This window comes from Rana temporaria, chromosome 2 (genome assembly GCF_905171775.1).
Source record: "Rana temporaria chromosome 2, aRanTem1.1, whole genome shotgun sequence".
NCBI lineage: Eukaryota > Metazoa > Chordata > Amphibia > Anura > Ranidae > Rana > Rana temporaria.
In genome coordinates this window covers 397644551-397660737 of record NC_053490.1, presented here as the reverse complement: position 1 = coordinate 397660737, position 16187 = coordinate 397644551, and the positions used below count along the sequence as shown (strand labels likewise).

Here is a 16187-nt window from a genome sequence, read left to right as displayed (position 1 = left end):
GTATTTTATTATCCCAGATGTTTGGTTGTTGCATGGTATTGTGTGTGAACAGTACAGTAAAACTTTCTATATGCTTTGCACTTTAACGGAGTTTACTAAGCTGAGAAGTCTTGAGAAACTGCCACTATCTTTATCTGGTGACAGGGTGCTATTTTATGCACGAGCAGTTAGAAGCATAGGCTCATCAAGCTCCTTCCTGTCATTTGGACTGCTAAGGCACCTGGCAATGGCTAGAACCAGGACACTCAATGACGGCAGCTGCAGCCTTGCTTCACCATCTTTTTGGTGCTCTAATGCCGCGTACTCACGACCGTTTTTCATGACGTGAAAATTACGTATTTTTTTTAAATGTCATTAGAAACGATCGTGTGTGGGCTCCAGAGCATTTTTCATGACGTCAAAAATGGGCATTAAAAATTTAGGACATACTCGTTGTGAAAAAACGGTTGTGTGTAGGCTTTAACAATGTGAAAAAAACGTGCATGCTCAGAAGCAAGTTATGAGACGGGAGCGCTCGTTCTGGTAAAACTAGCGTTCGTAATGGAGATGGCACATTCGTCACGCTGTAACAGACTGAAAAGCACGAAGCCTGAAAAGCGCGGATCGTCTCTCGCCAAACTTTTAATAACATGAAATCGGCAAAAGCAGCCCCAAGGGTGGCACCATCCGAATGGTACTTCCCCTTTATAGTGCCGTCGTACGTCACCACGCTTTGCTCAAGCATTTTTTTTTCACGATCATGTGTAGGCAAGACAGGCTTGACAAGAATCTGGTCGAAAAAAACGTTTTTTTCTAGTGTGTACGCGGCATAAGGGACAATAGCCTAGTGGTCACAATGCCGCCTTCTCTGTACCCACTGCCTTTTTTTTTGGGGGGTGCAACAACCTTTTTTTTGTTTGCCAAACAACTTGAAACTAAACAGTATCTCCAAAGTGGGATCTGCACTATGTATGTAGTTGAGTTTGGCGTGGAAGGGGATTGCGATTTTTGATTTATTTTTTGCCAAAACAGAATGAATTTGTTTCTTTTTTTAATTGAGGCTTTGTATTTGAGAATCCCACCATTCCTTCTTTCATGGTGTCTGCGCTCTGTTCTGGCCTAATTTTTTGTCAACTTCCAGTTCCTTCAGTGGGCTCTTTGAGCTGCACACAGTCCCCAGTTTTCTGTTGGCTTTTGTTGGTATGTTTGCCCTCCCCTCAGTGGGACGACATTGTTGTTCCAATAGAGGAATCCTGTCCCTCAATGGGACATGTTTTTTGTTCTCCGCTGTGAAATCCTATTGTTGAAGTCCGTTGAAGGACATGGGTACCTCTGTAGTCATGTTTATGCTCTTGGTACTACTTTGCTGCAAAATTGAGATATGGGCAAGGGTTATCCTGCTGCTAGTTGTTCATTTTCCATTTTTCCTGTTGGCAACCATATAACCTGACGGCCTACAAAAGTTCCTTTGTCCCTCAAAATATTTTATGCTTACTAAAAATCATATTTTCCATCAAACAGACTTGCCTTTTTATAATCTAAATTGTTGCCTTCTATGAAATTTACATTCAAATTACAATAGGGGGTTTTCTATGTGACTTTACAATTTTGCTTGAGATGAGCTTTAATAACCTGGTTACCTTAAAACAGATACTGCCAGGTGCCTGCATGTACCTTTCTGACCAATAGAAACTGCACATAAGGAAATCGTGCCAGAGCTAGCTTACTTTTGGGAGGTTATTCAAATTACGTTGGCTTTTTCTGTTTACATTAAATGATCAAAGCTAATTTTCGTACTAATATGCAATTGTACTTTGCAGAACATGGCGAGTATGATCCCCAGACTGTGAGGCCAGGAAGTCGATATAGTCATGTGCAGGAAGTCCAGGAGCGACTAAATTTTCTGAGGTAAATTTCATAATCCTGTGCATTAAGTGGTATTAAAGCCTAAATGAAATTGCAGTTTACCAATCCTTGGATGTGGTGGCTGCATTTTTTTTATTTTTTATTTTTAGGCTTTTCCCCTTGCTTTTTACCTGATGAACACAGCTCTTGTGTTAAATAGCACACATTTTGGATGAAGGAGAACAGGGGGTACAGCAAGCAGCAGCATTGTTAGGTGGTAGGGTAGTATTAGATGGACTAGCAGATTTAAATGCACCACAAATTAAAGCCAAACACTGCAGTTACGGCAGCATTTTTTTTCCTTTTGAGATCAAAGTTTTACATAAATGGATTAAAGCTGACCATTGTAAGCACCCCTTGTCAGTGGTAAATGCTTTGATTTAACAGTCCTAGCTAATATATTTGCAGAAGAGCTTGTTACTGGACAGATAAAAATAAAATCAAGCCTAAAAAATAAAACAAATGCAGCCGGTTCATCTAAGAATTGTTAAACTGCAATATGTTTGCTTTTATAGAGGGGAATTTTATAACAAATTGGAGTAGCTAGAATCTGGAGCAGCTGTGCATGAAAACCAATTGGCTTTTATCTTTCATTGTTATACCTTATTAAACAAGCTGAAGATAGAAGCTGATTGGTTGCCAAGCTCAGCTGCTCCAGATTTTCTCAACTTCAGTTTTGATAAATTCCTGAAATGCATTTAAAACAAAGTTATAAATTGATTTGCATTTTAATAAGTATTTGATCCCCTATCAAGCAGCAAGATTTCTGGAGCCCAGGTGTCTTCTGTACAGGAAACGAGCTGAGATTAAGAGCACTCTCTCTTAAAGGGAGTGCCCCTAGTGTTAGCTTGTTACCTGTATAAAAGTCACCTGTCCACAGAAGCAATCCGATTCCAATCTCCCACCATGACCAAGACCAAAGAGCTGCCCAAAAATGTCAGGGATAAGATTGTAGATCAATACAAGGCTGGAATGGTCTACAAGACAATCGCCAAGAAGCTTGGTTAGAGGGCGACAACAGTTGGTGCAATTATTCGCAAATGGAAGAAATGCAAAATAACTGTCAATCTCCCTCGGTCTGGAGCTCCATGCAAGATCTCACCTCATGGAGTTTCAATGATCATGAGAACAGTGACAAATCAGCCCAGAACTACAAGGGAGCATCTTGTCAATGATCTCAAGGCAGCGGGGACTATAGTCACCAAGAAAACAATTTGTGAAAAAAATATAAATCGTGCTACCTCTAAACCATGTGAAACAAATGTTTGAAACACAAAACTATGTGATATATATTGATATACATCATAAACTATGTGGTATATGATGGTGTATATATAAATCACTAATATACCAAAAAACAAGAGCGGTTGATAGCCACTAGAGGGCACTATATAGCACTCTCAAGTAATGACAGTGAAACAGTGATAAATGAACATCAATTTTTTTTAGATCATATCATTAGATCAATAAATATTAACCAAAAAATATATATATAGATAGATAGATAGATAGATAATAGAGATATGGATATATATATAACATATTGTAGCAATAAAGTCCATAAATGTTTAACACATGAAATGCCAAACGCCCGTGCTCTGTGCCAAATTTCAAAATCTGTTGAAAACGTGTCCAAAGAAAAGTGATGTATCCTCCACCAAAATATAGATTGGCTCCTTACCAAATCGCCATGATCCCTTATGACAGGGGATCATGAACAGCATATAATAGGTAGTCGCTCCCAGTCTTGCAGTTCAGACAGATACGATCCTTACATTGGGTCTCATCCACAAGTGATTAGACTTCACCAACATCAATGCCCACCATGTAAAAAACAATAACAGCTCCACGTAGCGCATTAAATGAGTAAAAAAAAAAAAAGATTTATTAAAAGTCGTGTTGCACTTACAAACATGCAGTAAAAAGATGCCTCGAATCTGATGTGCTGGCCGGTACACAAATTCCCAGACACCCGTCCACTGGGGCAACGTTTGGAGCTCTTGGGTGACGACAGCGCGCCGCTTCGCATTACGTCCGTTGCGTTCGTAAAATATTACTTCTTTCAGGGGCCCCTTGGCCACTTGGACCACTGAGCAACAGACCTGATCTATTTTTCTTTAGCCCAGGTAAGATGCTTCTGATGTTTGTTGTTCAGGAGTGGCTTGACAAGAGGAATAAGACATTTGAAGCCAGTGCCGGCCTAAGGCCCCTTTCACATGTGCGGACCGTATGTCCGCTTTTTCATCCATCCGTTTGCGGATGAATAAGGGACAAACATTGGTCCCTATGTGATTGCGGGTGTCAGCGGATAAACATTCGCTGACACCCGTAATCACCCGCCTCCGCAAAGATCCGATTTTGCGGATGGAAGAAACCCCTATTTTTTTCTTCCGTCTGCGGATCGGATGAACACGCCCACCAAAAGGATATCATTTTATATCCTGATAATTTAAGAGGACCTGTCATGGCTCATGGCTCAATAAAAAGGACCTGTTATGGCTGTATTCATGTATAGGAGTATAAAGAGGACCGGTCATGGCACTATACGTGTGTAAATATAAGTATAGAGAGGACATGTCATGGCTCAATACATGTATGTAGGAATATAAAGAGGACCGATCATGGCTCCATACATGTATATAGGAGTTTAAAAGGACCTGTCAGGGCTCTATACATGTGTATAGAAGTGTAAAAGGATGTGTCTTGGCTCAATACATGTATGTAGGAATATAAAGAGGACCTGTCATGGCTCTATACATTTATATAGGAGTAAAAAAGGACCTGTGTGTGGCTGCAATGTCAGCCGGCCACCCACGATCGCTCCACAGAGAGCCAAAACGGGGAACTGTCAATGTAAACGGACAGATCCCCAATCTGACAGGGGAGGAGAGACAGATCTGCTGTTCCTAGTAATTAGGAACAGAGATCTCTCTCCTCCAGTCAGTCCCATCCCCCTAGTTAGAAACACCTCCCAGGGAACACATTTAACCCCTTGCCTGCCAGTGACATTTACACAGTAATCGGTGCATTTTTATAGCACAGATCGCTGTGTAAATGTCACTGGTCCCAAAATAGTGTCAAGTGTCTGATCTGTTTACTGCAATGTCAGTCTCTGAAAATCGCAGATCACCGCCATTACTAGTAAAAAATAATAATAATAAAAATGCCATAAATCTATCCCCTATTTTGTAGACACTGTAACTTTTGCGCAATCTAATCAATATACACTTTGTATGTCTTTTTTTTTATTTTTTTTTATATATATTTATTTATTTTTACCAAACATATGTAGAAGAATACATATTGGCCTATACTGATTAAGAAATACCACCAAAAGAAAGCTTTATTTGTGGGAAACAAAGGACGTCAATTTTGTTTGGGTACAGCATTGCACGACCGCACAATTGTTAGTTAAATTGACGCAGTGCCATATCGCCATATAGTGCCATATAGTGAAATGCATAATTTCTATTATTACATTGTTATATAATATATAAAATAGTTCAACTCACCATAATGCAGAATCAGTGGGAGCCCCGAGCGTGTCACTTGCCACATCACCTGCATTCAGATGTGGATTGTCACTTGTCACAACATTACAGATTGCGGATTGTCACTTGCCACGACGCCACCTGCCAAACATTGCGGGTTGTCATTTGCCACACGTTGCGGATTGTCACTTGCCACGACGTCACACATTGCGTTTTGTCACTTGCCTCAAACGTCACCTGCCACACATTGCGGATTGTCACTTGCCACAACGTCACCTGCCACACATAGCAGATTGTCACTTGCCACTTCACCTGCCACATGTAGCGGACTGCCATTTGCTGTGTCCCAGAGTGAAGGCAGCAGCAGGGAGATGACAGAGAAGAGGCGGAACTGACAGAAGAAGATGGGGGGGTCTGCTTGACAGAAGAGGACGACAGGGGGGTCTGCTTGACAGAGGAGGAGGAGGAGGGGGGTCTGCTTGACAGAGGAGGAGGGGGGGATCTGCTTGACAGAGGAGGAGGGGGGGGATCTGCTTCTGACATATGGGAGGATTGGGGGGGGGGGCGTCTGACATATGGGAGGATTGGGGGGGGGCGTCTGACATATGGGAGGATTGGGGGGGGGGCGTCTGACATATGGGAGGATTGGAGGGGGGGGGGCGTCTGACATATGGGAGGATTGGAGGGGGGGGCGTCTGACATATGGGAGGATTGGAGGGGGGGGCGTCTGACATATGGGAGGATTGGAGGGGGGGGGGCGTCTGACATATGGGAGGATTGGAGGGGGGGGGGGCGTCTGACATATGGGAGGATTGGAGGGGGGGGGCGTCTGACATATGGGAGGATTGGAGGGGGGGGGCGTCTGACATATGGGAGGATTGGAGGGGGGGGGGCGTCTGACATATGGGAGGATTGGAGGGGGGGGGCGTCTGACATATGGGAGGATTGGAGGGGGGGGGCGTCTGACATATGGGAGGATTGGAGGGGGGGGGGGCGTCTGACATATGGGAGGATTGGAGGGGGGGGCATCTGACATATGGGAGGATTGGGGGGGGGCGTCTGACATATGGGAGGATTGGGGGGGGGCGTCTGACATATGGGAGGATTGGGGGGGGGGCGTCTGACATATGGGAGGATTGGGGGGGGCGTCTGACATATGGGAGGATTGGGGGGGGGCGTCTGACATATGGGAGGATTAGGGGGGGGGGGCATCTGACATATGGGAGGATTGGGGGGGCGTCTGACAATATGGGAGGATTGGGGGGGGCGGCGTCTGACATATTGGGTGGGGAGGCGGCGTCTGACATATTGGGGGGGGCGGCGTCTGACATATGGGAGGATTGGGGGGGGGGCGTCTGACATGGGAGGATTGGGGGGGGCGGCGTCTGACATATTGGGGGGGGGTGGCGTCTGACATATGGGAGGATTGGGGGGGCGTCTGACATATGGGAGGATTGGGGGGGGGCGTCTGACATATGGGAGGATTGGGGGGCGTCTTGACAGAAGAGGAGGGGGGGTGTCTGCTTGACAGAAGAGGAGGAGGGGGGGGGCGTCTGACAGAAGAGGAGGGGGGGGGGCGTCTGACAGAAGAGGAGGGGGGGGGGGGGCGTCTGACAGAAGAGGAGGAGGGGGGCGTCTGACAGAAGAGGAGGAGGAGGGGGGTGTCTGACAGAAGAGGAGGAGGAGGGGGGCGTCTGACAGAAGAGGAGGAGGAGGGGGGCGTCTGACAGAAGAGGAGGAGGAGGGGGGCGTCTGACAGAAGAGGAGGGGGGGCATCTGACAGAAGAGGAGGGGGGGGGCATCTGACAGAAGAGGAGGGGGGGGGGCATCTGACAAGAGGAGGGGGGGGCATCTGACAAGAGGAGGGGGGGGCATCTGACAGAAGAGGAGGGGGGGCATCTGACAGAAGAGGAGGGGGGGCATCTGACAGAAGAGGAGGGGGGGCATCTGACAGAAGAGGAGGGGGGGCATCTGACAGAAGAGGAGGAGGGGGCGTCTGCTTGACAGAAGAGGAGGGAGCGTCTGCTTGACAGAAGAGGAGGAGGGGGCGTCTGCTTGACAGAAGAGGAGGAGGGGGCGTCTGCTTGACAGAAGAGGAGGAGGGGGCGTCTGCTTGACAGAAGAGGAGGAGGGGGCGTCTGCTTGACAGAAGAGGAGGAGGGGGCGTCTGCTTGACAGAAGAGGAGGAGGGGGCGTCTGCTTGACAGAAGAGGAGGCATCTGACAGAAGAGGAGGAGGAGGAGGCATCTGACAGAAGAGGAGGAGGCATCTGACAGAAGAGGAGGAGGCATCTGACAGAAGAGGAGGAGGCATCTGACAGAAGAGGAGGAGGCATCTGACAGAAGAGGAGGAGGCATCTGACAGAAGAGGAGGAGGCATCTGACAGAAGAGGAGGAGGCATCTGACAGAAGAGGAGGAGGCATCTGACAGAAGAGGAGGAGGCATCTGACAGAAGAGGAGGAGGCATCTGACAGAAGAGGAGGAGGCATCTGACAGAAGAGGAGGAGGCATCTGACAGAAGAGGAGGAGGCATCTGACAGAAGAGGAGGAGGCATCTGACAGAAGAGGAGGAGGCATCTGACAGAAGAGGAGGAGGCATCTGACAGAAGAGGAGGGGGGGGCATCTGACAGAAGAGGAGGGGGGGGCATCTGACAGAAGAGGAGGGGGGGGCATCTGACAGAAGAGGAGGGGGGGGCATCTGACAGAAGAGGAGGGGGGGGGCATCTGACAGAAGAGGAGGGGGGGGCATCTGACAGAAGAGGAGGGGGGGGCATCTGACAGAAGAGGAGGGGGGGGGCATCTGACAGAAGAGGAGGGGGGGGCATCTGACAGAAGAGGAGGGGGGGGCATCTGACAGAAGAGGAGGGGGGGGGCATCTGACAGAAGAGGAGGAGGGGGCGTCTGCTTGACAGAAGAGGAGGAGGGGGCGTCTGCTTGACAGAAGAGGAGGAGGGGGCGTCTGCTTGACAGAAGAGGAGGAGGGGGCGTCTGCTTGACAGAAGAGGAGGAGGGGGCGTCTGCTTGACAGAAGAGGAGGAGGGGGCGTCTGCTTGACAGAAGAGGAGGAGGGGGCGTCTGCTTGACAGAAGAGGAGGAGGGGGCGTCTGCTTGACAGAAGAGGAGGAGGGGGCGTCTGCTTGACAGAAGAGGAGGAGGGGGCGTCTGCTTGACAGAAGAGGAGGAGGGGGCGTCTGCTTGACAGAAGAGGAGGAGGGGGCGTCTGACAGAAGAGGAGGAGGAGGAGGCGTCTGACAGAAGAGGAGGAGGAGGAGGAGGCGTCTGACAGAAGAGGAGGAGGCGTCTGACAGAAGAGGAGGAGGAGGAGGCGTCTGACAGAAGAGGAGGAGGAGGCGTCTGCTTGACAGAAGAGGAGGAGGGGGCGTCTGCTTGACAGAAGAGGAGGAGGGGGCGTCTGCTTGACAGAAGAGGAGGGGGCGTCTGCTTGACAGAAGAGGAGGGGGCGTCTGCTTGACAGAAGAGGAGGGGGCGTCTGCTTGACAGAAGAGGAGGAGGGGGCGTCTGCTTGACAGAAGAGGAGGAGGGGGCGTCTGCTTGACAGAAGAGGAGGAGGGGGGTCTGCTTGACAGAAGAGGAGGAGGGGGCGTCTGCTTGACAGAAGAGGAGGAGGAGGAGGAGGCGTCTGACAGAAGAGGAGGAGGAGGAGGCGGCGTCTGACAGAAGAGGAGGAGGAGGAGGCGGCGTCTGACAGAAGAGGAGGAGGAGGAGGCGGCGTCTGACAGAAGAGGAGGAGGAGGAGGCGGCGTCTGACAGAAGAGGAGGAGGAGGAGGCGGCGTCTGACAGAAGAGGAGGAGGAGGCGGCGTCTGACAGAAGAGGAGGAGGCGGCGTCTGACAGAGGAGGAGGAGGAGGAGGAGGCGGCGTCTGACAGAAGAGGAGGAGGAGGAGGAGGCGGCGTCTGACAGAAGAGGAGGAGGAGGAGGAGGCGGCGTCTGACAGAAGAGGAGGAGGAGGAGGAGGCGGCGTCTGACAGAAGAGGAGGAGGAGGAGGCGGCGTCTGACAGAAGAGGAGGAGGAGGAGGAGGCGGCGTCTGACAGAAGAGGAGGAGGAGGAGGCGGCGTCTGACAGAAGAGGAGGAGGAGGCGTCTGCTTGACAGAAGAGGAGGAGGCGGCGGCGTCTGCTTGACAGAAGAGGAGGAGGGGGGGCGTCTTGACAGAAGAGGAGGAGGGGGGGGCATCTTGACAGAAGAGGAGGAGGGGGGGGCGTCTTGACAGAAGAGGAGGGGGGGCGTCTGACAGAAGAGGAGGAGGAGGGGGGGGCGTCTGACAGAGGAGGGGGGGGGGGGGCGTCTCACAGAAGAGGAGGAGGGCGGGGCGTCTGACAGAAGAGGAGAGGGGGGGGCGTCTGACAGAAGAGGAGGAGGAGGCATCTGACAGAAGAGGAGGAGGAGGCATCTGACAGAAGAGGAGGAGGAGGAGGCATCTGACAGAAGAGGAGGAGGAGGAGGCGGCGTCTGACAGAAGAGGAGGAGGAGGAGGCGGCGTCTGACAGAAGAGGAGGAGGAGGCGGCGTCTGACAGAAGAGGAGGAGGAGGCGGCGTCTGACAGAAGAGGAGGAGGAGGCGGCGTCTGACAGAAGAGGAGGAGGAGGCGGCGTCTGACAGAAGAGGAGGAGGAGGAGGCGTCTGACAGAAGAGGAGGAGGGGGGGGGCGTCTGACAGAAGAGGGGGGGGGGGGGCGTCTGACAGAAGAGGAGGAGGGGGGGCGTCTGACATACGGGAGGATTGGGGGGGGGCGGCGTCTGACATACGGGAGGATTGGGGGGGGGGCGGCTGACATTGAGGGTGAGAGAGACGGACCTCAGGAGATAGTGTCACCCAGCCAGTTAGGAGCATGCAGGGCAGGCGCGATTAAATGGCCTTTTCCTGACAATGCTCTCCAGGCTGCGGTCATCCCTGCTGCTTGTGCACCTTTTTTTTCTTCCACGCTTTTTTTTTCCACATAACTTTCGGTATCAATGTGCTTTGATACAGCACTTTGGGAACATCTAACTTCTTTTGCAATTACCTTTTTGAGGCTTTCCCTTCTTATTGAGGTTGTCAATGATGGTTTTCTGCACAACTGTCAGGTCAGCAGTCTTTCCGATGATTGTGATTCCTACTGAACCAGACTAAGAGACCATTTAAAGTCTCAGGAACCCTTTTGCAGGTGTTATGGCTTAATTATCTGATTACAGTGGGACACTTTGAGCCTAGAATATTGCACCTTTTCACAATATTCTAATTTTCTGAGATTGTGGATTTGGGGTATTCATGAGCTGTAAACCATAATCCTCACAAATATGAGAAATCACGAACTATCTTGCTTTGCATGTTATAAGTCTATCTCGTATATTAGTTTCACCTTTTACATTGCAATAGTGAAATAAATGAACTTTTTTTGCACAATATTCAAATTTTTCGAGTACCACCTGTATAGGAAACGGGCAATTCAAACCTCACTTTCATTCCTGCAGCCACAGGAAAGGAGGGATGTATCACATCCAAACCTCACTCTCGTGTAAACCGGAACTAATATATAGGACCCAAGCAATTCAAGCCTTACTTTCATTCCTGCAGCCACAAGCGAGGAGGTTATATCGCATGCAAACCTCACTGTCATGCCAACAAGAACTGTCATATTACATTCCATCTTGAAAAGGGGGGGGGGGGAGGGAAAATTTTACTTTTATATAGAGCAGATAAAGTCTGCCGTGAGCACTATATTAACAGGATATTTGTTTTAAAACAATAATCCAAAAAAGAAGAAACTGTTAATCTCTTAAAGGAAAAATATAAAATAATTTAATTGAGACCTCAATTTCCACTTAAACAATGAGCTGCAAATATGTTTGACTAAACGCATATTAAAAAAAAAAAAAAAAAAAATTCAATGAACAAATAAGACATAATACTCAAAAACAAATTAATACAGACTCAAATATAGATGAAAAAAAATTGGAAAAAAAAATCCATATTTAACCACTTCGTTACCGGGCCTATTTTGGCACTTTTCTCCTTTATGTAAAAATCACAATTTTTTTGCTAGAAAATTAATCAGAACCCCCAAACATTATATATTTTTTTTAGCAGACACCCTAGGGAATAAAATGGCGGTCATTGCAACTTTTTTTCTCGCACGGTATTTGTGCAATAATTTTTCAAAAGCCTTTTTTTAGGGAAAAAAAAGGTTTCACGAATTAAAAAATAACAAAACAGTAAAGTTAGCACAATTTTTTTGTATAATGTGAAAGACGATGTTACGCCGAGTAAATAGATACCTAACATGTCACGCTTTAAAATTGCGCACACTCATGGAATGGCGCCAAACTTCGGTACTTAAAAATCTCCATAGGCGACGCTTTAATTTTTTTTACAGGTTACTATTTTTGAGTTACAGAGGAGGTCTAGTGCTAGAATTGTTGCACACGCTCTAACGCACGCGATGATACCTCACATGTGGGGTTTGAACGGTGTTTACATATGTGGGCGGGACTTGCATGCGCGTTCGCTTCTGCACGCGAGCGACCGGGACGGGCGTTTTAATTTTTTTTTTTATTATTATTGATTTTATTTATTTTTTACTTCATTTTTTTATTTTTACACTTTTTTTGACTTTTTTTTTTGATCACTTTTATTCCTATTACAAGGAATGTACACATCCCTTGTAATAGGAATCACTGTGACAGGTCCTCTTTATGGAGAGATGTGGGGTCAATAAGACCCCACATCTCTCCTACAGGCTTACAAGCATGAAATTGGTGAAAAAAAATCACAGATTTCATGCCGACAGCCGAGATAGCGGCTTTGTTTACTTCCGGGTACCGGGCGTGACGTCATAACGTTGCGCCCGGTCCTCCGACGGTCATAGAGATGACTGTGACCGTCTGGTCACCAGTCATCTCTATGGTTCACCAACGAGCGCCGGCCGATTCGCTCTCCGGGCCCCCGATGGCACAGGAGAGCCCGGAGAAGCACCGGATGGCGGCGGGAGGGGGGGACGTCCCTTCACGCTGCCTAGAAGAACGATCGAGTGGCGGAACCGCCGCTTTGATCGTTCTTCTGGTGCACAGAATCGCCGGCTGAAGACGGCGACATCTGAATGATGCCTGCAGCTGCAGGCATCATTCAGATATCACTGCAGAAAGTCGAGGACGTCCCAGGACGTCCTACGGGTCTCAAGTGGATAAAGAAGAAATTGGCTAAAAGCTGGGTCCAGCTGGTGGCATGGCCTAGCACCGCATGGAGTAGGACCTGTTCGGGAGCAGCTCTGTCCATTACTCCTGCAATCTAACTATCCTGTGCACCGCAGATGACCTAAAACCCCTTACCTTGACTCCCACGATAAGCGGAACCTCCGGCGGCATGTCTCCCACAAAAGGGCAGAAATCCTCGGCCGTGGCGAAGCTGGATCAATATCGCCGGCAGGACAGGGAGGCTGTGGAGGAAGATGGCGCGGGGAGAAGGCGGGAAGGGGGCGCGCGGCGGGAGACACAGACCGGCTTCTAGAGGCCATCACCCTCTGCAGAACCACGCTCACAGCCCAAATCGAGGTCGAAAGTGGATATCTCACTGATGAGACAAGACCTGCATAAGCTCAGGGACCCGGTCAAAACAGCAGAGACCAGGCTCAGCAATGTGGAGGATGCCCCCCCTGCAGGAGAGCACAGACCGCATGCAGCGTCAGATTAACCAGCTCTTCTCCAAGCAGGACGACATGGAGAACAGAATCAGAAGGTGTAACCTGAGGTTCATTGGCCTGCCTGAGGGTGCGGAGGGAAAGGATCCCACTCTCTTCCTTGAACAGCTGCTTGTTAATACCTGTGGCAGAGAGGCCTTCTCCCCCATACTTACAGTGGAGAGAGCTCATTGAATGCCTGCTAAACCGCCCCCGCACTTTCATCGCCAAACTCCTGAACTACAAAGACCGCAATGCAGCCCTGCGGATGGCCAGAGAAAAGGGCAATATCCCCCTCGGAAATGTTAAAGCCGCCATTTTCCCAGATTTCTCTTCTCAGATCCAACGCCGCCGTCAGGGGTTCATGGAGGCCAAGCGTAAACTACGCACCCATCACCTCAAGTACGCCATGCTGTTTCCAGCCCGCCTCCGGGTGGAACGAGACGGCCGTGTGCCTTCTTTTTTGAAGATCCTGAGGAGGTGATCACCTGGCTGGAGCGCAGAGTGGAACCTGAAAATGCTGACTGATAAACTGTGAGTACTCGTCCTCCAACACTTCATGAACAGGTGGCAGTGGGTTAGACTCTCCTCCTTTTTTTATTTCCTCCTGAGTCAGCCCATGGTTCTGGACTAAATCCCGGGCATTGTAACACACATTGTTGGTTGGGGGGTTGGAATTTGGTTTCATTTTTATTTTTTGCTCTTCCTTTTTTCTCTTCCTTTTTTCTCTTTTTTTTGTGTATCCCCCTCATGGCTGGTGTGTTACCACCCATATGCCTAGACCCACTGCCTTCCCCAATTGTTTCTGCTGAGCTGAACTGGCCTGATGTCACAAGCAGCCCTTCAGGAGTCAAGTTATGTCTTTATCCTCATTCTCCCCTGGGGTCTCATGCGGCCCATCATGCTGCACTAGGGACTGGAGCCCCAGGACTACACGTGTCCTGCTTGCTGAGAGCAAATTGCAGCGAGACTTCCCCCAAACGGTTCTAGGGAATACAGACGCAATAAATGGAACTGCTGCAGATCTCCAGCCTGCCACACCTGGATATTGTGGGGCTTGAATGCAAGCTCCTACACAACTCCGCAGTCCCGTTCGTTTCATCCTCTGTATTTTTCGTGCAGTTTTTCTTTTTGTTGTTTCACTGTTTGAACTGACTATTCGGTTTAGGGATGATACCCGCACTAGTTTTTTTTGGGGTGCAGGGCGGGGTGGGGAAGTTTGTTAATTGAGTAAATTAATGTATGTTGCTATACAAATGCAGGTTACATGGCAGACTATGCGACTGTTACAGGTCTTGTGCACTATACTTGGTTTGGAAATATCTGGACTATCCTTGATCTATGTGGTCCCTTGGGATTCCACAGGCGGGGCTGGGTTGCTCAGTCCTGCCGGGTCGCACTCATTTTCACATTGTGACTCATGGCGTCTTTGAAGTTCCTCACCTGGAATGTCAGGGGTCTCCGTGAGAAAATCAAGCGATCATCGGCCCTGGCGTTTCTTAAGAAGCAGCGGGCTGACGTGGTGGTACTAGTCGACACATGTTGAGGGGAGACTGCAGATGACACTTCGCCATCCGTGGGTGGGGTGGGCATACCATTCGACCCACACTACCCACGCACGTGGGGTCTCTGTACTTGTTGCTAAGTCAGTGCGCTTTGAATTGTGCAAGGTTTGTACGGACCCCAAGGGTCGCTATGTATTCCTCTCCACCAAACTATATGGGGAGCCCTTTCTCCTGTTGGCGTACAATGTACCGTACCCCCCCCCCCCCGTTCTCTATGGCTGTAGTCTTTGAGGGGATCGCGTTCATGGCACAACATCCCTCAGTCCCGGGCGGTCTGGCTGAGGGATTTCAACACCACGTTAAGACCTGCCTTAGATAGGCTTCAACTCACACCACCTGCCACCTGATGGTGACGGACACTAAATTCTCCAAACTGGTATCGTCCATCCACTTAGTTGATACCTGGCGACACAAATTCCCACACAAGCAAGCATATTTTTGTTTTTCTTCTTCACACAACTCCATGTCAAGGATTGATTTTATCCTTGTTTCACAGACACTTACACCTAGACTGCTGGAGGCCAGGTTTTGCCCCAGACTCTTGTCGGATCACAACCCATACTGGATAACGCTGGGAGTCCCGATAGATAAGCCACCGCGAGCGTGGCGCTTGAACCCGTTCTGGCTCTCACTGCTGCCAGAGGAGGATGAACTTGCCACTGAGTGGCAAACATTTTTCCGGGAGAATGACCAGTCTGCTCCTCCGGATGCGGTTTGGGAATCTTTCAAGCTCCATGCCCGCATGTCCCTTATTTCCCACATAAATAGAATCAAGGTGGATTCGGCCGACGCCTTCATCAAGGCGGAGGCAGGACTGTCCCTGGCAGAACAGGGGTACGTGGCAGACCCTACCCCGGAAAAAGCGAGTGCACTAAAGCTACAGACAAGAATTGTGAATCATATGCAATATGAGAAAGCCAGGCAGAAACAGTTTTTTGCTGAACAAAAGATGTTCGAGAATGGGGAGAAGGCGGGCAAGCTTCTGGCCTACCTGGTTCACAACGAAGACAGGCCCCCAGTAGTCATCTCCCTGCATGACCCGGATGGCCAACAAATCACTGACCCGTCCCTAGTGTCTTCCCTATTTGGGGATTTCTTTGAGGAACTTTACACATCCACTAGCTTGGCTGACGAGGGCCCGATGACCTCCTTCCTTGAGGGCATCACACTTCCCCACTTATCTGCTGACCAAATTGACTCTCTTGAAGTGCCCCTCAATACAAAGGAGATGGTGGGTGCCATAGCTGGGTTTGCTAGATCCAAATCCCTGGGTTCTGACGGCCTCCCAATCAAGTTTTATTCCCAGTATGGTGAGGTCCTCATCCCTAGACTGTTGGCCCTATACAATCACCTATTTGAAACTTTTACGCTCCCCCCATCCATGAGAAAGGCTACCATAGTACTCATACCAAAGCCAGGAAAGGACCCGGGATACCCGGAATCCTACCGCCCCATTTCTCTTGCAAGTGGACATCAAAATTCTTGCCATAGTTCTAGCGAATTGGCTCAATTAAGTCATACTTTCTTTAATTCACTCAGATCAGGCGGGATTCATGCCAGGCCGTAACACC

The 16187-nt window shown here is 49.1% G+C and overlaps 1 protein-coding gene across 1 annotated transcript in view; it reads left to right on the top strand.

Annotated features, from left to right (window-relative positions):
* Positions 1–16187, top strand: part of USP9X (ubiquitin specific peptidase 9 X-linked) — a 316211-nt gene that overhangs the window by 142481 nt on the left and 157543 nt on the right. Inside the window, 1 exon segment of the mRNA XM_040338099.1 lies at positions 1800–1887. Coding sequence (XP_040194033.1) covers positions 1800–1887 — 88 coding nt within the window.